The sequence below is a fragment of the Boleophthalmus pectinirostris genome, unplaced genomic scaffold, assembly GCF_026225935.1.
Source record: "Boleophthalmus pectinirostris isolate CB_2022bp ecotype Guang Dong unplaced genomic scaffold, ASM2622593v1 HiC_scaffold_13, whole genome shotgun sequence".
NCBI lineage: Eukaryota > Metazoa > Chordata > Actinopteri > Gobiiformes > Gobiidae > Boleophthalmus > Boleophthalmus pectinirostris.
In genome coordinates this window covers 24,906,338-24,933,663 of record NW_026571036.1, presented here as the reverse complement: position 1 = coordinate 24,933,663, position 27,326 = coordinate 24,906,338, and the positions used below count along the sequence as shown (strand labels likewise).

Genomic DNA, 27,326 nt, shown 5'->3' with positions numbered 1-27,326 from the left:
GCACTTTATTAAACCAAAGCCTGGCTTCTGTGCTCCATCCAAGGGAAAGTTTTCTCTCAGGTCAGGTCATTGTTGTCCTCCCAACACAGAGAAGGCAGACGCAGCACAGACAAATTGGCCGCGCTCGTGCACAAGTTTCTCATGTTTAATATTACTGAGAATGAGTGAAATAAACAGCCCCTCTCTGTGTTTTGTCTAACCTCTGCTTAAATGCACAAAACTTAATGTAATTATTTTATATATGTGGATTTTCTGATGATTCCCCTGATCAAACACTTCCTCAAGCTCTCTTCAGTTCTGCTTCTCTCCACGTTTCTTAATCTGTACCAGAGTTACACTGTACAGTCCCTGACAAAAGTCTTGTCGCTTATCCATTATGTAGAAACAAAAGCTTATAACCTGACTTTAAATGAATCGATTGGTTTTAGAAATGTCTCATATGAAACCTAAAACCCTCCCAAATTATGCTCAGTATACTAAAATAAATTTGCTTCACTGAAGAAAGATTGATAATTTAATGAACACAGAAAGGTCAGATTTTGGCAAGACAAAAGTTTTGTTGCCTACAGAAAATTGAACAAATAATTTACTTCAAATACAAAAATATTTTGCATAACGTCAGTGAATTAAGTAGTGGTGCTGTGAGATCCATATTTAATATCTTGTATGACTTCCATGAGCTTGAAGGACTGCATCCATGCGGTTCGACAATGAGTCATACAATTTGTTGATGAAGTCATCAGGAATAGCAAAGAAAGCAGTCTTACATGCCTCCCAGAGTTCATCAAGATTCTTTGGTTTTGCCTTCCATGCTTCCTCTTTCATTCTACCCCAGACATGCTCAATGATGTTCATGTCTGGTGACTGGGCTGGCCAGTCCTGGAGCACCTTGATCTTCTTCGCCTTGAGAAACATGGATGTAGAGATAGAAGTATGCGATGGAGCACCATCCTGCTGCAAAATTTGACCCCTTTTATGGTTGGAAATGTAAGGGGTAGCTAATACTTCTTGATATTTTAGGCTATTGATATTGCCTTCCACCCTGCAAATGTCTCGCACACCCCCATACTGGATGTAACCCCAGACCATGATTTTTCCGCCACTAAACTTAACTGTTTTCTGGGTGAATCTTGGATCCATGCGGGCTCCAGTAGGTCTCCTGCAATATTTGCGGCGGCTGTGATGTAATTCAACCAAGGATTCATCTGAGAAATCCACCTTCTGCCACTTTTCCAGTGTCCATCCTTTTAGCAGGCTGTGGGCCTTGGCAAATGCCACACGTTTTTTTAATTGCCTTTTGTTTAGTGCTGGTTTCTGTGCACTGATTCGACCATGGAGGCCATTTCGAGACAGAATTCTACAAACTGTTGTGGTTGACACAGGGACTTGAGGTGACCAGGCCTGGTGGAGCTCTGCTGCAGTGGAAAAGGGGCTGGCCTTGGATTTTTGAATCAACAAACGGTCCTCCCGAGCAGTTGTCTTGTGGCATCTGCCGGACCTGGGCTTGTCAAAAACATCTCCAGTCATTTCAGATCTTTTTCTTATTCTTTGTACTTGACGCTGAGACACATTGAAGGTGTCAGCCACCTCAGCAGTGGATCTGGTCTTCAGTCTCTTGATAATTAACGCTTTGGTCTCAGGGTGGATCTTAGGCATGTTGTCAGAGGTCAAGTTGCAGTTGATGTGAAGGTCTGGTGTGCTGGGGTTCTTTTTATACACACCCACTAATTGACTGATCAGTAACTGATCACAGGTGAGGCTGTAATCTAGGATTGGGTGCATCATATGACAAGGTGACAAAACTCTTGTCTTGCCAAAATCTGACCTTTCTGTGTTCATTAAATGATCAATCTTTCTTCAGTGAAGCAAATTTATTTTAATATATTGAGCATAATTTGGGAGGGTTTTAGCTTTCATATGAGACATTTCTAAAACCAATCGATTATTTTAAAGTCAGGTTATAAGCTTTTGTTTCTACAAAATGGATAAGCGACAAGACTTTTGTCAGGGACTGTATTTGAATGGGGTTTATTACAGAATCAGAAAAGGTTTTATTGCCGTTGTCATTGAAGAGCATTCACATCTAGGAATTTGCTTCAGTGTTATGGTGCAACATAAAACTATGAAAAATAATATAAACTATAATCTAATAAAATAAGGGCATGCATTTAAAAAATCAACTTAATATACAGTATGGGCAGAACAGCAGTGCAGTGCAAAACTTTTAGTGCAAGTAGATTAATTATGGTTGAAATAAGTTGTGTAAAGTAACATCAGCTGGTGTTATAGAGTGTTCATGAGTCCATTGGCAGAAGGAAGAAACTGTTCTTGTGTGAGAGGTTCTGTAGCCTCCTGGTTAAGTAGAGGGGCTCACGTAGTCCGGGATGAGTAGGTGAGACTCAGTTGTGATCTGGCCTGCTCACTCCGAGTCCTTTAATTACCAAGCACTTTCCTTCATCCTGGCCTTGTGTCATTTTTCCAGATGTAAAAGTCTATTAAAAGAACATTTGTTTGTGGTTTGCAGATGCTCCCAGCACAGAGCAGCAGGAGCTGTTCCAGCAGAAGCTCCAGCAGTGCTGTGTCCTGTTTGACTTCTTTGACTCGGTCACAGATCTGAAGAGCAAAGAAATCAAGAGAGCTGCACTGAATGAGCTGGTGGACTATGTGTCCACCAACAGGGGTGTGCTGGTGGAGGCCACCTACCCCGAGATCATCAACATGGTGAGTACAGTGACGTCATATAGTCAGTCTGTGTCAGTCTGTATAGAGCGTCTTTGTGTGTTTAAAATCTCTTTTATCATAATGTCCTAAGCTGGCCAACTTTTTGGCTTCGGTTGCCACTGAAAAGTTGTTCCTATGTACTCACACGCAAACTGACGGATCGCCCCCAAAGCCGGGATAGCCAGCAAGTGGGAAGAGGCAGAATGAGTGTGGACAGTGTCACGGTGAAGCAGCTGTCAATCACCTGTGCTGTGAGCTGGGGTAGTTACGACTAGTCAATGAGCACAGTAGGACAGCATCTTTTTTTTTTTTAAGTTTTGCTACCTCAAAATTCCACCTTGTGCCATCAAGGAACTCTTTTGCCGACCATTACAGCAAACTGTAGGAATGGCTGTTAAGTTAAGTGATTAAGTGATCTTTGAGCAGTAGGAGTTAAAGCAGAACTATGTTTTTACCTCATTAAACAGTGATGTAACAGTGATGTAAGTTCCTGTGATGATTAAATATGCCTTATTTACGTGGTTGCCATGGTTGTGCTTCACTGCTCTTATGGCTGACTGGCTGGCCCACTGAACACAATTGTAACTTTTTCAATTTTTCTTTTAAATTTTTAACTTAACATTTTGGGATTTTGACCAACTAAGAAATGGAGCTTGTGCAGGACGTTTGTCCTGATGGCGGTTACTCTCCTCAGACTGCTCTACAGATCTAACTAGATCTGATGACAGTGCAGCCCTCTGTTCAGAGTTCACCTCCTGGTTACCCCCTGAGCCACTGTCACTCTTATCTTCTGTGCTATCTTTTGTCTTCATTATTGTCCTTGTCTCCACAGATCTGCACCAACATCTTCCGGACTCTTCCTCCAAGTGAGAACCCAGATTTTGACCCTGAGGAGGACGAGCCCACCCTGGAGGCGTCCTGGCCACACATGCAAGTACGTACTGCTCCGTGACCCCGCTCACACCATCTGAGCTCCTAGTAATACATGGCATTTGTTTTTCCTTCTTAGCTGGTGTACGAGTTCCTCCTACGTTTCCTGGAGAATCCTGATTTCCAGCCCAGCATTGCCAAGCGCTACATCGACCAAAGATTTGTTCTACAGGTATATTTTAGAAAAGACATTCAAACACAGGAGGTTTGGACAATTAAAATCTAACTTGGTTACAAACTGTAAACTGTAAAGAGGACAGAGGGTTACATTTACTCAGTAACATTTAAGTAGCAGCTGAGTAAAAGTTGTGGTTACTCTTAATGTTGAAATATTAAATGATTAGGTTCACACCACAGACTGTATAAAGAAGTGGCATAAAGAAGTGGCATAAACAAGTGTGATGTCAGCCATAGTGTTCGGCTCCCCTCAAATGAAGCTCACAATCTTAGCGGTTACAGGAGCGAATGCCAGGGTCCACATTAGGAATACTATTAGGAATAGATTTTTTAAACGGACAATATAGTGAAATAAAAACACCAGAATCATATAGAGCGGGTTAATACGAACCAGATGTGCTCACATGCAAACTTCCTGTTTGGAACACAGTGGCTAAAGCATTAGTTGTCTATATATACAGTCTGTGGTTCAGACTCACCTTTGCTTTCTGCTCTTCCTCTGTCTGGCCAATGCTGGCACTCAGAGTCAGGTTGTCCAAATTACAAACTGGGATTTAAATGTGTTGTCTGTCCCATTAGATTAAGTTTAAAGCCACAGTATGTACCTTGTTTCATTTTGGTTGTGTGTGTCTTTTATTTGACCTGCTTGTCTGCATAGCGATGCTGGTCCTTTGGCTATAATGTTCCATGGAAGGGCATAAAACATAAAACATGGAGAATGTTCCTGAAGTATGGTTTTAACTTTGTATTTCCACGGAATCACACAGGTGACGTAAAGGAAGTTACATACTGTAGCTTTAAATTACAAATAAAATTTAACATCTGTTCTCAGTAAAGTAGTATGTTCACCACTTTATTCTATTTGAGTAGTTATTTTCATTTTAGGACACTACATTTTACTTCTACTTGAATATTTTACTCTGGTATTCTGCCTCTGTCATCTGTGCCTGTGGAACTGGTTTATCTTACCTGATTTGTACTGGAACAGCTGAGTTCCTCATGCCAGCCACAGAATGCTGAATACTTTTTTTCATTGTGACAGTGGACATATTTTCAATACCACAGTCTGTATTTTGTATTAGTACTACACAATGGCATGTCTGTCACTGTTGCATCATGTCTCCAGCTTCCTGTGTAGAAACGGGTGTGGTGTTACTGCGCTTGACACATGGGTTATTGATATAGCACATTGTCAAAATACTACCTAATGTACTGTAGCTTTACAGAGAATACAAAATGTAAGTATTTACTTACAGTGAAATAAAGAAGGGAGAGCCGCTGATGTGACTGGGAGATCCTTTTATTGGTTTTCCATAGTGCAATGCTGGTTCAGTTTAGTGGTTGATGTGCAGACACTCCTCTCAGTCTACTGCAAATGGTGTTTTGAAAATATTTAATGAATGAATTGTGGATAGTGTTGGGCCTATTGTGTAGTTTGGCATATTTTGATATTGTCTTTTTGTAGAAAAATGTTCCACCTTTGACCTTTCAGTGTGGTCCAGCACTGGTTGGTCAGTAGCTGTGGCCAATAAGGTTCCAAAGAGATACTTATTGATGTCTGTCTGTGTCTGTCTGTGTGTGTCTGTCTGTATCTGTCTGTGTGTCTGTGTCAGTCTCTGTGTCTGTGCGTGTGTGTGTGTCTGTCTGTATCTGTCTGTCTGTATTTGTGTCTGTCAGTGTGACTGTGTGTCTGTGTCTGTCTGTGTGTCTGTTGTCTGTCTCTGTCTGTGTCTGTCTGTCTGTCTGTCTGTGTCTGTTTATTTCTGTCTGTGTGTGTCTGTCTCTGTCTGTCTGTGTCTGTCTGTGTCAGTCATTTAAACGGGTATACATATAATAAAAGTAGATACATATATAAGAGATATGCATTTTATAACATTTGGATTAGTTTGACAGTGGTTATAAGATTGCATGGTGAAATTAAAATGTCTTATCAAAATTGGTATAAATGATGTTTTTCTTCAAAATGTGAGAATCTTCAGGCATTCCAGCAAGCACTATTTAAAGGACATTTATTTTTTGAAGTTTTAAATAGAGGGGGTTATGCCAAATTCTACCATGTTATAATGTTGTTCCTTGTTCCTCTCCCGTGTTATATTGTTGTTTAGATGTCATCTGTGCATGCTTGAGTATTTTGGCGATATCTCCCAGGCCCTATTCAAACCCTCCTTATGGTTAGCTGTTAGATTCTGTGCAATGCTGAGCCCACAAGCCTACGTCATCTGTGCTTCTGAAAAAACAAAACTGTTGTTTTTTCGGTGAATATAGCTTTTCCAAAACGGTAAAAGTTAACATGGTAATCTAAATATGGTTGTATCTATGTGTTAATACCCCATAGAAGTAAAATATCCCCTCTTTAAACATGTTATCATAACTAAAACACACTTGGAGTTGTATTTTGCTTCATTCACACTGTGATTTATCCTGTTTGCGAGGTTGTCTTGTCTGAGCGCTCAGTTATCACTTAGCAATTTTCCCCAGATTGTTACATCACAGATTAGAAACCCGCAGTTTTTAATAAACCATCACCAGGTTCATTAGGTGACACTGACAAAATGTTGTCTAATTTACACAATAATTTAACATGTAACAAATATATTACAGCACCTTTTATATTTTGTATTAATAATGAAAACGGCCAGACAGTCCAAAATGTTTTGTGCATAAATTGTTCTTGTGTTTTAGATGGAATTTTGCTTATTGATGATATAAATAGAGCTCAGCACTCCTACTATCTTCAACTTTTCTTCACAATCTACAACTTGACTGATGTAAACACACAGACATAAATATTTACCACATACTATCCCGTCAATCCAAATCATATTTAATTAGAAAAAAACTAGTATAACCCTGACTCTGCTTTTACTGCTGCACATGTTTTCAAAGTGTGGCAGACGTTCCTGAGGCCTGTGACATGTTCAGTATGTGCCAGAACAGGCCTGTCCCAGAGAAACACGGCTCCTCCACACAGCTCCACAATGTGTTCATTGGCCCCGTCCTCTCACCCCAGCCCCAATCAGCAGGAAATCTATTGAAATGAGATGAGATGGAATTAAACACCGACTTACATTCATTTCCTAGAGATGGATCCTAACCTTAAAGCACTCATATTATACTACTATTTCCTGATCTGTGTTTTAGTGGTTTATTTCATTCACACATGTTTAACACACAAACCAATGCATATTTAGAGTTCTTCTCCCAAACAGAAAACACTACACCATACCTCCCGCAGAAGGCTACAGGAAGTATTTGAAACATGTAAAGCAGGAAAGTAAACACTTCTGTCTGACAAAAGAATTGCTAATTCTAATGTAAAATTGAAGACAGAGCAAAGCTCACAAGAGTCAGTTTGTGCAATATAGGACTTATTTGCTTAACCTTAACATAAACCCTAAACTTAAACCCTAAACCATATTTTAGCCCCACTTTTTTGATCTTTAGATCATGTTGTTCAAATAATTAAAAGGATTTGAGACACAAGTCCTAAAGCTGGTGTCCTGCTTTCACTGTGCTCCCTGCCTCTAGCCTGTGTCTGTCTGCTGCAGCTGGGGGCTGACCCCACACAGTGACCAGAGGACCCCCCCTGCTTTGGGCTGCTGCAGAGGATATTGACCTTTTCTCTGGGGCTAAATGAATGAATGCCGTTTCATAACTAACACCAAGACGTCTCTAATTGCTGTGACAGTAAAGTGGTTTGAGGGAGAGCTGCTGTAGCCTTTCTGCAGTATCTGCACTACTTGTGATGATCATTACACACTGAGTGTGTATACATGCACATCAGTATCCCGGTTATTAGCCATATCCCGGTTATGGTAGTGTTCGGGATACTGTGTATACATGCACGCTGAGAAACCGAGATACTCATATTTGTGTATACATAATCAAATGGAAAATCCAGTTTTTTTTTACATAATCTTACAAATGCGCAAGCGCAAAAATTTACCTGATTTAAGTTAATAAACCAGGAAAAATACAAACAGGAAGCTCGGGAGGTTATTTTAATAGATTCATGGGTTCTAACCAGCGGTACAGAGTTATGAGGTATCCCACAATCCACTGCACAGATCAAACCCAATGTGTAGTTTTTTATTTAAATATTCTGCATAAATAAACTCAGCTTTATAACATATGAACCATATGAGCTGTTGTAGTGGTGAAAAGACTGGAAAGTGTTTGTCTTTTGAACGCAGGCGCACTCAACTTTATGTTGCAGTAACCGGGATACTGCGTATACATGCCACAGTATCCCGGTTACTATCTGAAAATACCAGCTACAGTAACCCAGTTTCTAATAACCGGGATGCTGAAACGGTATACATGCACTATGACAAAACCAGGATACTCAAAAAACCCCGTCATAACAGGGATACTGATGTGCATGTGTACGCACTCAATGTTGTCCCACCATCACCAAGAAAACGTCATAGGCTTCTCTCATTATCAGACCACGTAGCCAGAAGGGTCAATACAGCAGAAACATTTAAACATTTAATGTTTAAAACATGTTTATTTGAGGAAATATTTTATTTGAATTGACTAAAATTAGTCTCTAAGTTATATAAGGCTGTAACAAAGTTTCATTTTTGAGTATTTGAACTTGTTCTTGCTCTTCCACATCTACTATAGCTGTTTTTTTTTTCCTAAACCTCCTTCAAAGCCAGATCTCATCTGATCTCAGAAGCCCAGCAGGGCTGGGCCTGGTTAGTACAAAACTGTCATTCTGTCCTTGGGTGAGTGTTTGTTATGGTCAGAGGGGCCAGTGGCACATGTTGGCAGCCTCCGTCAGTCTGTCTTAGGGCAGCTGGGGTACAATAGCAGCTTACCACCTCCAACTGTAGTGTGAATAAATAATGAACCAAATCGTAAAGTGAGTTTGCGCGTTTGGAAAAGTGCTGTATAGGACCAATGTATTATTGTTGATAATAAAAGCCTGATCACAGTTTGGGTTGTGGCTTGTTTCAGTTGTTGGAGTCGTTCGACAGTGAAGACCCCAGAGAGAGGGACTTCTTGAAGACCATTCTGCACCGCATCTACGGCAAATTCCTGGGTCTGCGTGCTTTTATACGCAAGCAGATCAACAATATATTCCTCCGGTGAGTCAAACTCTTTCTTCTGCATTTTTTTTTAATGCATTTTTTTGTGTTCATCTCAATAACTGAATAGGATAAAGTATTTCAGTAAAACAATCACTCTTTCAGTCACAATCACAGAGAGAAAGTGTTCAAAAACATTCAGGAGGGAGCAATGTGCTTCTGGCCTTTCCCATGTATTTTAGCAAAATGTGTCTTGCCCCAGCACAGATTCATTGTGTAAGCTGCACTTAGGGTCAGCACAAGTGTACTGCGTGTTGTCTGCATTTAACGAGGAAGTGCACAGTTGACATGCTTGTTGTTGTTGGCATTACAGTGGCACGAAAAGTCTTTTTCTAGTCTGAAAGTTGTGAAAAGCCCTTATAAACTAATCATGGTGAATCATTAGGAGAATACACATAGGTCGATTTGAGTTTTCATGTTTTTTTATGACAGTATAAATCCAGTACAGTGCCTTTTAATTATGTCTGCAATTGAGTGTGTTAATGTTATGCATTATTGTAGTGTACTTATAAGCCTGATTTAACCACAATGTTTGCCCCAGAATCCCCTTTCCTCCTCCTGGGTACAGCAGAGCAGACAGATGGAGCTCATCATTTCAGGTGTCGAGTGCTCCTGCAGCCTACTCCCACCTGTGCCATCTGTCTCTGAGGGAGCAGGGCTCCTGCCCTCCGGCTCCTGTGAGAGGAGGGGAGGTGGAGGAAAGGTGCAGAAGAGGAGAGATCTAGATGAGGAGGAGAGGTGCAGATGAGTAGATATGCAGAGAAGATGTGTAGAGGAGTTGAGGTGCAGAGAAGGAGATGTTATTCTCTCCGCCATGATGTGATGATTTTTTTTTTCTTTCTTTTTTTCCTGCAGGTTCATCTATGAGTCTGAGCGCTTTAATGGTGTTGCTGAACTACTTGAAATCCTTGGCAGGTAAGCTTTATGACTGAATTATTGATATATTTATTTACACAGTGCATTCAAGGCACATTAGACTAACCAGTTAGGGCCATTCAAACAACTTCAGTTTGTTTTGACAGACTTCAAGAGACTTCAAGAACCCTTGTGTAATAGACAGCTCAAATAGTCTTACATAATATATTTAAAGTGCATATGGCCAGTTAGACTACTCATTTCACTAAAACATACTTATCATGATTTGACATGTAAGCTAAGAGACAACAATAATGTTTCCCTATTACAGAATAGTTATCATTAGATTAATACAAAGAAATGACAACACTTTGTGCTAAATGAAGGTTTAAACTGTCAGAAAATACTGTTCTTCCATGTAAATTGTATCTGCTTTTTGGATGGAATGTGTGTGTGTGACAGTATCATCAATGGCTTCGCTCTGCCGCTGAAGGCTGAGCACAAACAGTTCCTGATGAAGGTGCTGATCCCTCTGCACACGGCCAAAGCTCTGGTCCTGTTTCACGCACAGGTACACACTAAACATAGATCTAATATATTATGTCTTCATATAGTTTTCCACACCATTTTACTTTTAATTGAAATACTGGTTTGAGATCAGAGACTAGTGGTAGACTGAGGGAGTGTGATGTCACACATAGCGTTGGTTGCTGCTAAAGAAAGCCAATCAAAGCAGCAGTTATAGTGGTTAATCTGCAACCAGAGCAACCACTAGATTTGGAAATCTGGGAGCACAACTGAACAGCCATTTGCGGTTGTTGAAGGCACTCTTCCATTCTCACTTGCACCACTGGTTTGGCAGAAGAGGGCACTTTGCAACAGGTTTGAAGAAAATGTGATTTTGTCCATTATTATTGTTCATATCCTGATTCATGGCCAAAATAGAGAAATTAAAAACACCGGGATCACGTAGAGTGGGTTAAAGCCAACAATTTAAGACCTAAAAAAATGACAGCAGCAGTAACAGAGAAAGGGGTGATGATTTTCAATAGAAAGTGGCATGTGTAGTTGTATATACTGTCTATGTTTGTAACAGGGCCCTGAAAGCCAGATCTTAAAAGCTGTATCTCAGTAGATAAATAAACCATTAGACTTTCAGGCTCAGTTGTGAGTGTAAAATTAAAGGTTGACTTGTGACTTTTTTTCTTCCATTCATTATTACAAAGCAAGAATCAAGTAGACTCCAAGCAGAGGTGGGTAGAGTAGCCAAAAATTTTACTCAAGTTAGGGCATTGTTATATCAAAATAATTTTACAAATGTTGGAACTTGGAACACAAAGCAGTGGTCCAAGAAATTATTCTACTGAGAATAACTGCCAAGATGTAACATCAGATTTATAATTTAAAGTTAATGTAATTGGAAGAAAAACATTAAATAATGCACAAACTCTGCCATTTTCAAAGGGTAGACACAAAAATTAGGAAAACTAAATCATTTCTGAAGGAGCTCTGCAAGAAACACAAATGTTCAAATCATGTCATATTGTCACCATAAAGCTTTTGTCACATGTACTGTTCATAGTGGGAAGAGGAACCAAAACTTTTATTCAAGAGTATTGCTACTTCAAACTAAATATTACTATAGGAGTCAAAATTTTCCACCAGAATAGCACTCTGAGAAGTACAATTTCAGTGCGTACATTTATTCAGTGAAATGCATGTGTGTATATAGAATTAGGACTAGTATTGCTGCTAAAATGAATCAGCCTTTCCTCTTGTCTCTGTAGCTGGCTTACTGCGTCGTCCAATTCCTGGAGAAGGATCCTACACTCACTGAACCGGTATTTGTATTTTTGTCTTTTGGCACAGTACCGTTTCTGAACACCCTGTGGCATCAACTGCTCATCAAACTAAATTAATCCACTTAAAACACCTACTAACTGTTATGTCTTGCCATTTTAGTTTATAATTATGGTATAATAACTTGCATTTCTGCACTTTTTTTAGGTTATTCGTGGGTTGCTGAAGTTTTGGCCGAAGACTTGTAGCCAGAAAGAGGTACTTTTTTTAAGGATGAAGAAATTAGTATAGTGTTTTTTTTCTAATTGTTGACATTGTGATGTAGGTGATGTTTCTGGGTGAAATTGAAGAGATTCTGGATGTCATTGAGCCAACGCAGTTCAAGAAGATCCAGGAGCCACTGTTCAAGCAGATAGCCAAATGTGTGGCCAACCCACATTTTCAGGTGTGCTAACACAGCTGGAAAATATTCTTAAGAGGATTTCTGAAATGCATGTAAATGAGGAACTTTGATTGGAGGGATTGTGATTTCATTCTCCTACATAAACACAACTAGAGAACTTCGTATGTAGTCTGATGCATGCAGTGCACCCAGACAACGAGAGGCCTTCAACTGCACTGGGCAAGAAATAGCCAGGAAAATATTACACATGTGTTTAGACAGGTTGCCCCACATGCTTGGTGGTGGTAGTGGTGGTAGTGGTGGTAGTAGTGGTAGTGGTAGTGGTAGTAGTAGTAGTAGTGGTAGTAGTAGTAGTGGTAGTAGTAGTAGTGATAGTGGTAGTAGTTGTAGTAGTAGTGATAGTGGTAGTAGTTGTAGTAGTGGTGGTAGTAGTTGTGGTGGTAGTAGTAGTGGTAGTAGTTGTAGTGGTAGTAGTAGTGGTGGTAGTAGCAGTAGTAGTAGCAGTAGTAGTATTGTTGCGTATTGGAAGATTGTGTCTGTCTGGTGACTTCCATTTCTGTGAAGTTATTTTAAAGCATATTCACTTTTTTGATGAATAGGTTGGGTTCATGTGACTTCTTAACATTTTAAACTGGACTTAAATTCAAAAATTTAAGTGAAGGACTGTTCAGAATTCTATGATGGAATTAGACTAATTAGTATTTGTGTGATACTTTTGCCTGTTCACATGAAAGAAAAACCCTAACCCTTTTATAACGCAGTTGTTAAAGCTACAAGAATACATTACAAATGTGTGTTCTCAAAATGATCGATGATTCGACGTAGATTTTTGATTCTGAAATTATGACATCACTTTGTAGAATGACATGAACACAACTTATCTTTTCTGGAAAAGGTGGGTACTGCCAATAAATTCATGTGCTGAACTATGATATATAACCAGACCTTGTTAGAGCATTGGCAACACAAAAAACCTTCCAAATCTGGTACACATCTGGTCAACTGGTTCTTTAGACAGTCAACTCATGTGTTCCTGAAATGGCCTAGTGCCTGTATCTCTTCTACTGTCTCATTTCATGGTCACAAAACTGGCCATCAACACTGGCAATATTTAACACAAAGGCTATGAGGTGGCATCATTGTGATATCCTCCAAAAACAAAAGCTTTTTACATTTGAAAAATGTTGTACATTTTAGCATCTGGCCTCTCTCAAACGTGAGACTGTGTCAGTGGGGACTGTGTAGTTCCAAAGTTCCAAAACATCTTTTGTATAGTGCTGCTTCAACACTACCCTACCCTATACTATGTGTGTAATCCTTCAGTCGTCCTGGTAGGTTCATGTTGGTCCGTGTGTGTACTAGTCTATGTGCTCTTCTACTTGTTCTGATACAGCTCAACATCATTCTAAAGACATTCAGGAAAGGCTCAATCTTATCCTCGGGGTGACTTTTGTAGTACCAATAACCCTACCAGTTTATACATCCTACTTTAGCTGATTTCAAATTTTCTTAAAGCCTCCTATGGACAGGTGTTGGAAGTTAATGTTTTTTGTTATATTATTTGAAAGTATGCATCTGGCTCATCTAGTGTAATTTCTATGTCTATATTAAATAAATAAATGAAATGTTTGCCGCAGGTAGCAGAGAGGGCGCTCTACTTCTGGAACAACGAGTACATTTTGAGCCTCATCGAGGAAAACATTGATAAGATCCTGCCCATCATGTTCGGCAGTCTGTACAGGATCTCCAAGGAGCACTGGAACCCGTGAGTGCTCAAACCATTAGGGGTGGGGAATATATCAGTTCGAGAATATCGAACTGATATATTCTGATATATTAACGGTATCAGCCAATAGCGATACAGATTATTTGATACTGATATCAGTCTACATCAATACCTGATACTGATATAAAATATAAAAATTTTTTTTTCACTGCCCCATTTTCTGAGTGCCCTTTTTTGAACAGATTAATGAATTTTAACCATTTTAACCATTACATGGCTGTATGTTTAAGAAATTATGTTATATCCAAGTTCAATACATTTTAATTACATTAAAGGTTTGAAAAGCAAAATATCTGTAAATATTGATTATGGATCCCAGCAGCAGGCCAAATATCAGATATCTGTATCAGCTCAAAAAATGCCTTTTAACCCATCCCTACAAACGGTGTCTTAATTTGCCTTAAGATATTGCCTTTGTGCATTTAACAGTAATATTTTTATTAAAGTAACCGTACTCTTCCCACTGCTTTATTTTGACAATCTGAAATCATTTGAACATTTGTTTCTTGGACAATTTCCTTCCTTCATGTTATGTCCTCCCAGTAACATTAAAAGTGCACTGTGCAACATTTCTAGTGGAGGATCCGCCATCAGCTTCTCTCCGTGGAAATGTTATTGCTTTGTCTAGAATATTCCACAGTATAAACTAAACCTACCTATCACTAAGGAGACAAGCAGGTTACAGCACTACTCTACATCACAGTTCAGATCTGTGGAGAGTCGCCCCTGTTCACAGAAGGAATGAATGTCATTTTGAACAACAGAAACACCCTTAATGAATAAATGCTAGATGAATATGTTTAATGTCATACTATGGAACATTCCAGGCTGAGCAATAACATCTCCATGGAGACAAGCAGGTAGCAGACCCTCCACCAGAAAAGTTGCGCAGTGCACCTTGTAACTTTAACGTACTTGAGTAGCACTTTTCTAAATATTTTACTTCTACACGAGTATTTTTTGGACCACTACTTTACACTTCTACTTTAGTAATATTATTTTCAAATAATGTTATTCTTACACGAGTACAATTTTTAGCTATTTGTATTGTCATAACAGTGTGACAATGCACTGATTGAATTACATTTCTTTTTTAATCCAATTAATTTAGAGCTGGGTTATAAGTCTGTTTATCTACTATAAAATGAAATGATTACAGTTCACCAATGCTAGCATAAGCTGTTGGCATTACCATGGCAACAGCTGTATCTAAGCCTGCAAGCCTGTTTGTGTGTTGGCAGGACCATCGTGGCTCTGGTCTACAATGTTCTGAAGACACTGATGGAGATGAACGGGCCTCTGTTTGATGAGCTCACAACGTCTTACAAAACCGACCGACAGAGGTGTTCTATTTTTGTCCTGTATTACACAAAATTTGCTCTTGTGAACTTTAAGCCATGTTATAATGTTGTTACATCCTCAAAAACATATTTTGTTGTTTTGTTTTATTCACACATGTTTGAAGAACACTTTATTATTAGTCTGTCTACATCTCCAAAGCTCAAAAAGCTCTGGTCCACCTTGTGATGTCATGTAGAACAGTTTTCACAGCTCCTTTTACCTTTAGTTCAGAAGAGATTGGCAATTTCAGGGCTGAGATCATCCAAATGAGTCTAATGAAGGTGTATGGAGTTTAAAATCACAGTGGAGCTCTTCTTATATGACCACATGACATGACAAGGTGGTGTTTTCTGCTTGAAAGAGGAATTCAGCGTAAATATGCAAGGTTTTTATGTTAAATATGTACTCATTTTGTAAATTCCCTAGTTAGTTCAGTAACAGTTTATTTACATCAGACATTCCTAGGCAGCTCAGGGGTCCTTGGGAACCCCATGGTACCCCTCTCCTCCCCGGTTGTCCCCTCTCCTCCCCGGTTGTAAGTCTAGTCATCATGTTTGTCGGAGAGGTGTTTTTTTGTGTGTACTGGTCCCATATGATTATATCATGTCTAGGGGTTGTTTTTTTCTCCTCATGTTATGCTGAACTGTTTTCTGTCTTCTGCCTGTCTTCCTGGTCCGATCCATGTCTAGCTCCCGACCCCCACCCCCACCCATGTCATGTTGTATTGTGTGTTTGTGTTGCATGGGGTTGAAAGGTCCAGTTTAAAGCTCTGCAAATCTATTCCTGTTTCCTCTTTCACTCTCTGACCAGAGTACTGTTAGGATGAAGTGTCAGAGTACATCACAGTCTACAGTCCTAGCTATTTACAATATTGGTCCTTCGAGACGGATTACGTATATTTACGTGTATTTCAGTGTAGACTGGCAAAAAACATTCAGAGAAACACATTTTGACGAACAGCACACCACACGATTGGGAGAGCAAGAGGCCTCTATGTTCTTACGTGCCCCCATTCAAATGATCACAACAAAAAATATACAAAACAGCACTAATAATAATATTTTGGCCCACGTTATCTTTACCGATTCATTTTGACAGGATAAATTACAAATGATAATCTGTTATTAATAGGTTATAACGTCCTCATCAAAAACATACCCTGCATATTTAGGCTGAGTTATTCCCTCAAACAGAAAATACTCATGTTGTGATGTCATGTGGTAATACAGGAAGTGCTCCACTGTGTTTTAAAACTCCATTTGCCTTCACTTGAATTTAGATCATTTCAGTCCTGGAATTTCTGATCTCGACTAAACAAATGGTAAAAGGTTCTAGTAGCTGTTAACTTGCAAACTACCTGTATGACATCACAAGGTGGAATAGAGCTTTTAGAGCTTTGGAGATGTAGACAGATTAGTAATAAAGTGTTATTCAAGCATGTGTGAATGAAACAAAACACATCTCTGGGCATGTTTTAACAGCATAACAGGTAAGAGCATTGTAACATGGCTTGAATACAAAAGCTAAGGACTTGTGCTGTCATGACAGTAAGAAGATGCTAGTGCTGATGCTCATGTTGTTTTCAGGGAGAAGAAAAGGGAGCAGGAGAGAGACGAGTTGTGGAGGAGACTGGATGCACTCAGACTGAACCACTGCGGTCCCAATAACAACTACGGCTTGCAGAGCACCCACAACCTCAACAACAATAACAACAACAACAACAACAGTCACCACGGCAATGCCACAAATCACTCCACCAGTAACACTCAGAGCAGCAGCGGTCAGACCAATGAGCCAGGTGTATATGAACACAAACCAGAGTGTGAGGAGAGCAGTGACCCCCATGACCCCAGCGACCCCAGCGACCTCAGTGCCAAATGACAGTAAAGACATGTAAGGTGTGAGGGTAGGAGAGGTTCTGTCCGCACTAATGTTTTGGGATTGTCCAGGCTCAACCTTACAGGTAGTTAAGGAATGATGACACTGCCACAAAGGGCCATGATATCAAGTGTGTTTGAGGATTAAACAGTATTTTGATGTTTGAAAACTGCACTGCTTAAAAACTCTTATTTTCCATGGGATAAAGCAGGTTTTTAAAGGGCCTGTACCCAAATTGTTTCCTATGTATTTGAGCAAAATATGTATTGCCCCAGTCCAGATATATTGTATAAACAGCTCTTGATGTAAAAATAAATCTACTGTGTGCTGTCTGCATCAAATTATAAAGCATTTTATTGTTCAATAATTAGCAAGTGTGCCTTAGCATGCTAGTTATTAACCGTGACAGCAAAATCACTCTGGTCTCTAAACTTATCACAGAAAAGAATTAGGATGCTCTGAATACAGAAGGTAAGTGAGGAAGAAGTCTGGACGACTGGAAACTGTTTAAAATGAACTAGTTTGAACTAGTTTGAATCTTAAACCTTTTCTACCATGGGGCCCAGCTTTTTGTGTACATAGTAACCTAGGGCCCGTGTGCATATTAAAAACATGGGATTATTTTCAAGGCTCCAGCTCTATAGTTAAGAGTCCGTGGGCTGGAGTCTTGGATGGTTAGACAGCAGGGCTGTGGTTGTTTTCTGCTCAGGTCAGTGAAAAAGTATTTTCTGAGCTCATGGACAGATCATGAACAAGAGGGCAGGTATCTAAACAAAACATTTGTGTGGACAGCCTTTGTAAATGCCAGCACACGCAGTTATGTATTTAGTATATCTGGATGTCGCTGTTTTCAAACAGGATGGTCTATTTCAAAATGTATTGTTTCACCTGAGATTATTTCCTGATTGTGGCAGTGTAACATAAGTGTAACTCATAAGGACTTGAACTTTTGGAGACTTTTCACTTCTTTTAAAGAGCTGATCTTTTTAAACCTACTGTTTGTAAATATGTTGCCCTTAAGGGTGAAGGGCCAAAAGGACCAGAGACAAAGTCATTGTATCAAAGTGTGCCAAACTAATAGCAATGCAACCAAAAAGCAGACAACCCATGTTTTTTTGTCAAAATCATAGTTCCATATGGCAAATACATGACTGTGTTTAAAAATTCTGTTTATAATTTTTTAATCAAATGGGTTGTGGGTACATGAGCTGTTTAATTCAATAGTTCACAGGGGTAGTGCTCAAAAGGAAATGCAGAGACTTTTTGGTTGCACCACTATTATTTAGCTCACTTCCGTGTTCAATAGTAAATCAAGTATTAATTATTCCAGACTTAAAAATGTATACTGTATGTTTCGATACCTAGATAGCCATAGCTCAGTCAGTTGAAAGTTGATTCTCAGACTCAACTGGAGAACAAACAGTAGCCTTATTTAGTCACTGCACTTGTTCATGAGCAGACCTTCTGTAAGTATGAATGCACTTTTGTTTTCTGCCAAAGTACTTTCTTGTGATGAAATGTGAATGAGTCTGGTTTGAGAGTTCCCTTTCTGTAGACTGAACTCTCTGGGCTCTTAAAGCACAGAAGAGTTAGAGCCGTACATGTGTGAGGCCTTACCCAGAGCAGAACATTGTGCAGCAGGGCCGCACCTGCTGTAAGAGCTCTCCCAAAGCCCTGCTACCATCACCCTGTCCCAGGAGCTAACACTAGCGCCTGTGGACTCTCATGGTGTGTCAGTGGGACGGATCCTTGTGTGCTATATACAAATCTATTTTTGTCTAAAAGCAAACTAGACTAATTACTATTTTTTGAAATATAAATAGTATAACTGTATATTTGAACCTGTTTTTGGCTGAAGGGGTGCAGGGTCTGTGTGTATATTTTGGTGTGAATATGTGTAAAGCTATTTTAAAGGGAATCTCCTTTTTCACTTTCCCATTTTAATGTATTATTTTATTATTTTCTTGATAATAATTGAGAGAAACAGTGTAGTTGAGGGCTTACCACTTCATGTGTACCAAGATCATGTGTAAAACAGATTGAATTGGGTGTAACTCTTGTGATAACATACAGTGAACATGTAGGCTGTGGACAGAATCTTCCGGTGTCATAAGGGCTGGTGGCTGGTTGTGGTATCAGGATCGTTTAGATTGTTTAGAATCCAGAGCAGCTGATAGCTGATAAGCTCTGCCCATACTTTTGGACCGATAGATATATATGGCTGATTTATGCAATTTTCTCTTATCTCTGTGCTGGAGATTTAAAGCCCATAGCTGATATGTTAAAAGAGCAAATATCGATCAAACGACTTTTCAGCCAACCAAAATATGGGTCTATCTCTACAGTGAATACAGGCTTACATTGTCAGGAACAGTTTTTGAACTGAAGGTTGTATAATCCATTCAGATCTTTGGCGTGACCAGATATCAAACTTAGAATTCAGCATGATTTTATTATTTATACAGAATTCAGAATTCTAGGCTGTAAAATAAAATGCAGAGTTATGAATTCTGTCTAAACAATATCACAACAATTCCCTTTTCTTTCAGTGCGGTTTTCCTTTGACTCTGGAGACACAAACGTACGTCAGAATCATACCTCTTGGTTGTGGAGGTGACATGTTGCTCTTGTCTGCCTCTCCACAGCCACCCAGTCAGAAAGAGTCTGGAGGACTGCTCTAGTCTCCCGTGGTGGGACATTCTAGGATGCTGGTTCTGTTCCATGTGATGTCTTTGTCAGTCCATTCCAGTGTGTCTGTGGGACCTGTTTTGTATCTGCAGATTGTAAACCTAATAAACATTGGATTTAAAGGGCTTGTGTTACTCATTGTTTATTAAGGAACTGTATGTAGCCTGCACTCTTTACTGTTTTAAATGAGGTATTACTATCACACCTGAAGCTGGGTTGTGTTTTAGCCTGCAGATAGACGACACATTCAAGTTTTCTCCTTTTAGCCGTCTTAAGGCTACGGAAAGTAAACAAACTCCTGTCCAAATTATAATAAACAATTTGATCGTCAAGTCCAATGTTTTTGTAATTAAGAATAGTGTTATAGCTTTTCCTGATAACAATTCTATTTGATTTGAACATGTTTACCTGCATCTGGGGACACACTTGGAACTAATACTAATAACACTAATGGAAGTTTAAATCAAAATTGTACATATAGTTCCTTTAACCCTTTAATGTTCCCTCCATAGAAACACATTAATGTCTTAGTATTTTTATATTATTACAAAGCAATAAACAAGAATCAAAACATTTTTTCAGAGTCCCACTACTTTTCAAATGAATTGCATGGTATGTAATAAAGTAATCAAACATTACATTATGTAAATCTGAATCATATTCCACCATCCACATTTGAAATGAGTCCCAAAAGGTTCTAATATACGAGCTACAATAAGAGAATAAATGTTCTACAATTCTTTTCACTATTATAAAATGTTATTACACTACCAATCAACACCAAACAGTGTAGCCTAAATGTGTCTGGGTTTAAATAATTTCAAACTCATGATCTATAAATGTTGAACATTAAAAGTCTAGTATGGCTTTAAAGTCTGTTCAAGTAATAACAGTGAATAATGTGGGAAAAAAAAATCACTTTCATTTATTTGCATTGTCAGAGAAGAGCAGGTTTATTTTCATGTGGGTTTGTCCAGTTACAGGTAAACAACGTCTGTAAAAGCAATTCCACCACAGATTTCTGACCTGTCCCAGTTCAGCAGATGAATAATACAGTAGTTGTTCTACATGTTGGGTGGATCTACACGCACCTTTAACACTTTTCTACTGAGATACAAAACCACCAACACAAATCCAGTGTCTTGTTTTTGGTGAAATACAGAGAACACAACAAATACAAATCGTGTTTAAAGAGCAGGAGCCCAGACCTTCAGTTTCTCTGCGGTATTACAGCGTCATCTACTGGATCTTTTGTGTAACTACAGGGTTTTCATGGCCCACTGCACAGTCGCCTACATAGCCTATGTATTTACAAAAAAAAAATATTATTATTATAATAATTATTATAATATTTATATATTATATGTTTAATATTGTAAAACATTTTTGGAAAAACTCAAAATCTTGACTTTACATCAGAGAAAGAAAATATTAGTGTTTTGTAGAACTGGAATGATCTATTAGCTCATTTGGCAAGTGTCCACTTTTTCACAATAATGAAGACATATGAAGAAATCACTAGTTAAAAGTCTGTGAGATTTAGAAAATTCTAGAATCCATTAAGACAAAGCAATTAAATAAATAAAATAAAATAAAAAAATTGCGTCCCTTTCAGAATCCTAATGGATATTTATTTGTCCTATTGGACAAAGTCAAAATCTTGTTGGTCAATGTCTAATGTCATTGGATGTTTCTTTGTCTGGTGTAAGAATCCTTCTGGATGTGTTTTGTTCTATTGGATATTGTCACATCCAGTTTGTATTCATACTGTGAGATATTTTATAGAGTATGTGAGTAATAAAACCAGATGTTCTGATGATTTGGTAACTTTGCAAACATATTCAGTGTCTTTCTTTGCAGGCATCCCCAGGAAGTTTTTCCTCTTTCTCTTTACTCTCTTCACTCTTTTCCTCTTCTTACTCCTTCTCTCCATCCTCTTCCTCTTTTCTCTCCATTTCTTTGTCCTTATATTAACCCTGCTCCTCTTTGTCCTTTTCATGGTTGTTCTACTGCTCTTTGTCTACCTCCTCTCTCCTCTCTTTCTCCTTTTTGCCGTTTTTCTCCTCTTTGCTCTTCTATCTCCACTTTCTCCCTCCTCATCAGCTTCCACTTATCAGTTTCTTCACCTGATACCTTCTCCATACTTCTGCTCTCCTTTGGTTCCTCCATGAATTGAGCTCTCATCCTCCTCCTCATCTTGGCTGCAAACATCTACTTCTTCAGTCATCTGTACACCAGCTCCTGGAGTCTCCTCTTTACTTTAGCCTCTGTTCATTTTTAACTCAATATGGCTGCTGTGAAAACGCCGTGGGTGGCTCTTGGTCTTTATTTAGACTTTGACACGCCAAAAATGAGATCCACCAACTGTGTGTCGGCCAGTCACAGGGGGGATTTGTTGTTTGAGGGATATTTGTGTTGATGACTGATAGTTGTGGTCACACAGGAGCCACAGGAGGCAGTCAGAGTCACTGTGTGTGTGCTGGACTCAGACTATCTTTACCTTCAGACCAAAACAACTAGACTAACTGGAACTTTGTGTTGGAATTCATCTGATTATGTTTTAGTCATGTAATATAATAACATGTATCATGCAAAAATATACAACGCATCTATAAAATTTGCACATACTTGAGTAAAGTAGAAGTAGATTAAGAGATGTGAGTTTTAAAAGTAGAAATAAATATTAATCTATGTGGATTTTATGGCTATTCAACACGGGCTCCATCGAGGGACAAACGTGGGCTTTTTACACAATCCTCAATCCTCCTTCAGCACAGTCATGCACCACATGTTTCCACCATAAATTATTGACATATATTAGGCTCTGATAAATTTAGCTCAAGTTTCCCACTTCACTCTTTAATTTTGAAAATATCTTTTTTTTTTTCTGATGTATTTTTATGGAAAAATAGCCTAAAAAAATAGGGAGGGGGGCAGATGGATGAGGCCTGTGTGGCAGGAGCAGTTGGAGCAGTCACGGAACAATATATTTTTCTCCAACTCTAATTGAAATAAAGGCACAGTGGCGTCTTACATAATCGTCTTTTACTTGGAACATTTGATACACGTGCTTTCATTTGTGCTAATGGCTGCTCCTGCTGTTCTTACGTAAAGTAATTTCCACTTTTGTGTCACTAATGACTCTCCCCTCTGGATTCACCTGTGCATTAGTCCGCCCCCCGCCTCTGCAGCGCAGCAGCAGTCTGTTCCAGTACATCCTGTGCGCCCGCGTAAGCACACCACCGCTGCCGCCGTGCGTAAAAGCAGCTCCGCGCGTGCATACTCGGACCAACGTGCTTCTCCTAAAGCGCGTGCCACCTGTTACCATACAGTCCATGCACGGTTAGGCACTGCTGCCGCCGTGCGTAAAAGCATCACTGGACACGCGTGGGACACGTAGCGCAGAAAGGACCGTGGCCATGAAAGAGCGCGTGTGGCCACTGGGATTTTCCCATAAAAGTTCCGCGGCTCTCCAAGAGCGAGACATGAACGAGAACTGCTCAGAAGAAGACAGAACCAGCTCTGCGTTTACTTCAAAGCTCTCACCCGGTGCAGACATCTGCGTGGGACTCGCCATTCTCTGCATGGGTCTGTAAACTTTTTTTTTTCTTATTTAAGGTAACAGAGGTGAGCAGAGCAGCCAAACATTGTACCAAAAGAATAGATCAACTGGAGAGTAGCAGTAGGCTCCTAAATGGTCAAAGTAATTTTAAGTAGACTAGTTTTTCATTCCTGAGTAAATGTAACTTCACACCGCTGGTTGTTCTTCGTGAATCATTTTTGAAAATTTGGAAACCGGACAGTTGATAAAAACTCAAAATAGATAATAAGCAAAAAAACAAAAACAAAACAACCAACCAGCTTCCATTTAAAACCCTTTAACACATTTTGCAGAAAAAAAGCCTAATACAATAATAATATATATACTAATATTTTTAATATAATCAGTCCCGCACACCCATCACACCCCATCATGCTAAGTCACTCCCCCTTCGGAGCGCTGTCACAGTACAACTGGCCTGCATTTCACTAATGACTGCACAGGTCTGTGAAGATGTACTGGACTGTTTTGTATCAGGTTTTTGTATGTTTGAAACTGAACGTACATGAGCATGACGCAGGATCGTGGGCTGAGCTTGGGACAGTGAGGAGGTTTGTTGTAGGGCCTGGGAGAAATCTCTAGATTGCTCAAACATGCGTGGACGACGTCCACAACCGTCAGGCATGTTTTTAATGAGGAATTATATTTGTAAGTTTCTAACATGACAAATAGTACATTTTGTATTGTACCTTCTCTTTAAATACATCATTATTCTGACAAAACTTCTGCTCCAACAGACCAGCAGGCAGGCACAGTGCTGCTGTCAAATACATGAAAGAGCCACAAAATCATGTTATACTGTTACGATAATGTTGTGACATTACCCACGCACATGAATTTTCCATAAATCTAAAAACGCAGGATACAAAATAATACAGTACTACTTCACAAACCTGATGTGATGTGCAGTAGTTTGATTAGCAGAAAACATCCTGACTGACTCATAGTGTTCTGACGAGGAAGTGATGCAACATGGGATTCAAAGGGAAGGGACAGGGACTAAACTGAAACTTAAGTTGTAAAGTCGTGATTTCGATGTTATGTGTTAACACTGAACACCGCCTCAGTGACCGTGTCCTGTGCAGTGCTCCTGTCCATGCTGGGGAACGGCCTGGTTCTTCTCATCTGTTACCGACGCCGGAGGATCTTAGTGGGGTCCGAGCTGCTGTGCGTGAACCTGGCCGTGGTGGACTTCTTCTGCTGCGTGTTCTTTTACCCGCTCTCCATCTCTTCATCCTTCACACACATGTGGTTGGGCCAGAAGCTCACCTGTGTCTACTACGGCTTAGGTTGCTACATCTTCGGTCTGTGTGGCATGTTCACCATCACGGCCATCAGTGTGATCCGCTACCTCAAGACGTGCTACAGCCTGCTCTATGGTAAGTTCACGTGTGCTTGGAGTTAGACCGTGCGGCGTGTCTTCCATACACTGGCACCGTCGAGTCTTCACAAACTTCACAAACTATGAAAAAAAGTAACTGTAATCCAATTACCACTCACTGAAACTGTAACTGTAACTCATAATTTGTACTCTGATTACGTAACTCTGGTACATGTAATCTGTTACTCCTCAACACTGCATGTAATAAACATTTCTTGAATCTAATGCTACTCTGGCAGAATGTGCTCTGAAAATACAATGGGCTACAACAGTTTGGCAGTACAGTACTTCTTTTACTTCATCGACTGCTACATATTCTATCTGAAATGAAATATTGTCTAGTATTATTTTTTTCCAGCAAACAGAAACCATTTATCTGGACTGTCTACAGAAAAAAAAAAAAAAAAAATCACGTTTTCTTTTTTTTTTTTTTTTTTGTCTCCTTAAAATATGGGATAGAACCAAATCAGTACAAAGCTGTGTGTGCAACTCATCACTTCTGAGGAGTTTATGATGAAAAAAAAAATATCATGGGGTTATAATCTGTCTGGGGGGCATGATTTGGCCTAGACTTGGAGTATAAACTGAACTAAGGTAAAACATACACTGAACCCAGTGTATGTTTTACCTTAGTTCAGTTTATACTCAGTCCTATAAAAGTCACATGTTGAGCCATATGTTTTTTGTTTTTGTTTTTTTGTTTGTTTGTTTTTTCAGTGACATAATGATTCATCAGTAGTCCTCTTCTCTGTGCAGTTTGGCTGGAGGGGATGAGTGTCCGCTGGGTCTGTGCTGTCATCTGGCTGGTAGCGGTGCTGTGGTCGTGCTTCCCACTGTTCGGGTGGGGCGAGTACGTTCCTGAGCCCTACGGCCTGTCCTGTACGGTGGCCTGGAGGGGCTACCACACCTCAGCTAAGGACGCCTTCTATGTCATCTGCTCGTTCGCCTGCTTCACGCTGGTGCCCGTGCTGCTCATAGTGGTGTCCCAGGCCCTCATCTTGTACAAAGTGTCGCGCTTCTCCTACTCTCTGTCCGTGCGGGGAATCCGGAACAATCTGCGGTACACGGAGAAGCGCCTGACCATGGTGAGACAAGCACACGGACTATGGAAGATAACAAACATGTTTTTAACAACAGCATTTAAATTTAAAAATGTGGTGGAAAAAATAATCTTCTAGAGCTCAACAATCCCGTCTGCATCTAAGGATCTGGAAGTGAGCGTGGTAATTAATTACCGTAAAAGTAATATAATGAATTATAAGAAGAATTCAGTCTACAACATATTTCAGAAACTTCATAAACCACACTGGGTTCTAAACAGTTGGAAAATCTGTCTGTCTCTATTCAGCAGCCTAATCACTCAGATCCTCTGGTGGGTTCCAGCTAAAACGCTGTGCACTATACCCAAGATGAGTTCTCATGAGATTGTGAGCTCAACAGTTTACCAAGAATTCATGTTTTGTGCAAGAGAAATTGTGAATGAGGCTTAAAGAAGACCTATTGTGCTTTTGTCTGCTTGTAAAATAACAATTTTCATCTAATGACTTGATTTCTGTGTTAGAAAACTACGATGTCCAATGATGCCCAGTTCATTTGAACCAAAATGACTTTGCGATGCTGCCAAATCCTATGAGTACCTTTTAAGATAATAAAATTGGACAACAAAGTTAGTACACAACAGTAGGCGTATGCCAGTGGCATTTAAAATGGGGCTTGATGAGCAATATCTTGAAAATAAGTGATTAAAGATTAAAGACACCAAACATAACTTTGAGAAAGAAAATGACAAGGGAAAACAACATTCCTGACATACAGTAGAAAAGCTTAATGTTTGTTCTCTTGTGCTCAGATGTTCTTCTGCATCAGCCTGGGCTTCATTATCGCCTGGGCGCCCTACGCTGTGGTCTCCTTCCTCTTCATTTTCCACAAAGGCAGTGGCTACATGGCTCCAGAGGGCTTCGTGTTGCCCGCTCTCTTTGCTAAAAGCTCGCACATCTACAATCCCTTCATCTACTTCTACTTCAATAAGACTTTCCAGCGTGAGCTTCGTCATCTGCTGGGTTCCGCATGTCCATCGCTGGGGGGAAACCGTGTGGGGGTGCACCTGGGCTCCAATCCCCCAGGAGCCCACCCCATCCATATCCAGATGATGGAGCAGCCCAAAGTGGTCAATAATCAGGACAGTTCTCAGCCCAAGTGTAAGGGACAGTCAGAGGAGAATAGACCTGTGTATGTGTGCTGGGGATCTCTGCACTCAGACAAGACTCCAGCGGCCCGACAAGACCTGGCCAAGAGCCTGAAGCAGGACTCCATATGAACAACCAACTCCCAGAGAGGGGCCTTAAGGCCTGCACAAGTCCCACCCTACCGTCCCAGGTCCCACTCTGTTGTCCCAGGTCCCACCGTGCCGTCCCAGGGAACAGCAGAAACCTCCACTCAGACATTGTTTCTGTAAACATCATGTACTCAGAGGGGGATGCTCAGGTACGTTCATTGCATTTGCAAATGCACTGAGTTCAGTTGAAAATGAAATGATGAAGAAAAGAACAGTGTAAAGATCCTTGGAAACTGGTAAGCAAGGGGAAAAAAATCTATATCATAAGAGAGAAAAGTTGTCTTTTGTTTTTAAGGTGAAAGGGAATAAGTCTATATTTATGTGTTTTCCATTG

General features: G+C 39.8%; 2 protein-coding genes across 2 annotated transcripts in view; both read left to right on the top strand.

Annotated features, from left to right (window-relative positions):
• Nucleotides 1-19,800, top strand: part of ppp2r5a (protein phosphatase 2, regulatory subunit B', alpha isoform) — a 42,822-nt gene extending 23,022 nt beyond the window's left edge. Inside the window, exons 2-13 of the mRNA XM_020939907.2 lie at nt 2,525-2,721; nt 3,554-3,655; nt 3,731-3,823; nt 8,794-8,924; nt 9,780-9,839; nt 10,242-10,350; nt 11,567-11,620; nt 11,787-11,837; nt 11,905-12,024; nt 13,620-13,747; nt 15,010-15,111; nt 16,696-19,800. Coding sequence (XP_020795566.1) covers nt 2,525-2,721; nt 3,554-3,655; nt 3,731-3,823; nt 8,794-8,924; nt 9,780-9,839; nt 10,242-10,350; nt 11,567-11,620; nt 11,787-11,837; nt 11,905-12,024; nt 13,620-13,747; nt 15,010-15,111; nt 16,696-16,990 — 1,442 coding nt within the window. The 3' untranslated portion in view covers nt 16,991-19,800. The remainder of the gene's footprint in view (nt 1-2,524; nt 2,722-3,553; nt 3,656-3,730; nt 3,824-8,793; nt 8,925-9,779; nt 9,840-10,241; nt 10,351-11,566; nt 11,621-11,786; nt 11,838-11,904; nt 12,025-13,619; nt 13,748-15,009; nt 15,112-16,695) is intronic.
• Nucleotides 19,801-23,047: 3,247 nt separating this feature from the next.
• On the top strand, nt 23,048-26,974 carry opn8c (opsin 8, group member c). The gene is made up of 4 exons (XM_055149283.1): nt 23,048-23,263; nt 24,362-24,667; nt 25,414-25,742; nt 26,507-26,974. Exons 1-4 carry the CDS (start codon nt 23,095-23,097, stop codon nt 26,972-26,974), a joined length of 1,272 nt encoding a protein of 423 aa, XP_055005258.1. The 5' UTR covers nt 23,048-23,094.
• Nucleotides 26,975-27,326: the final 352 nt, after the last annotated feature.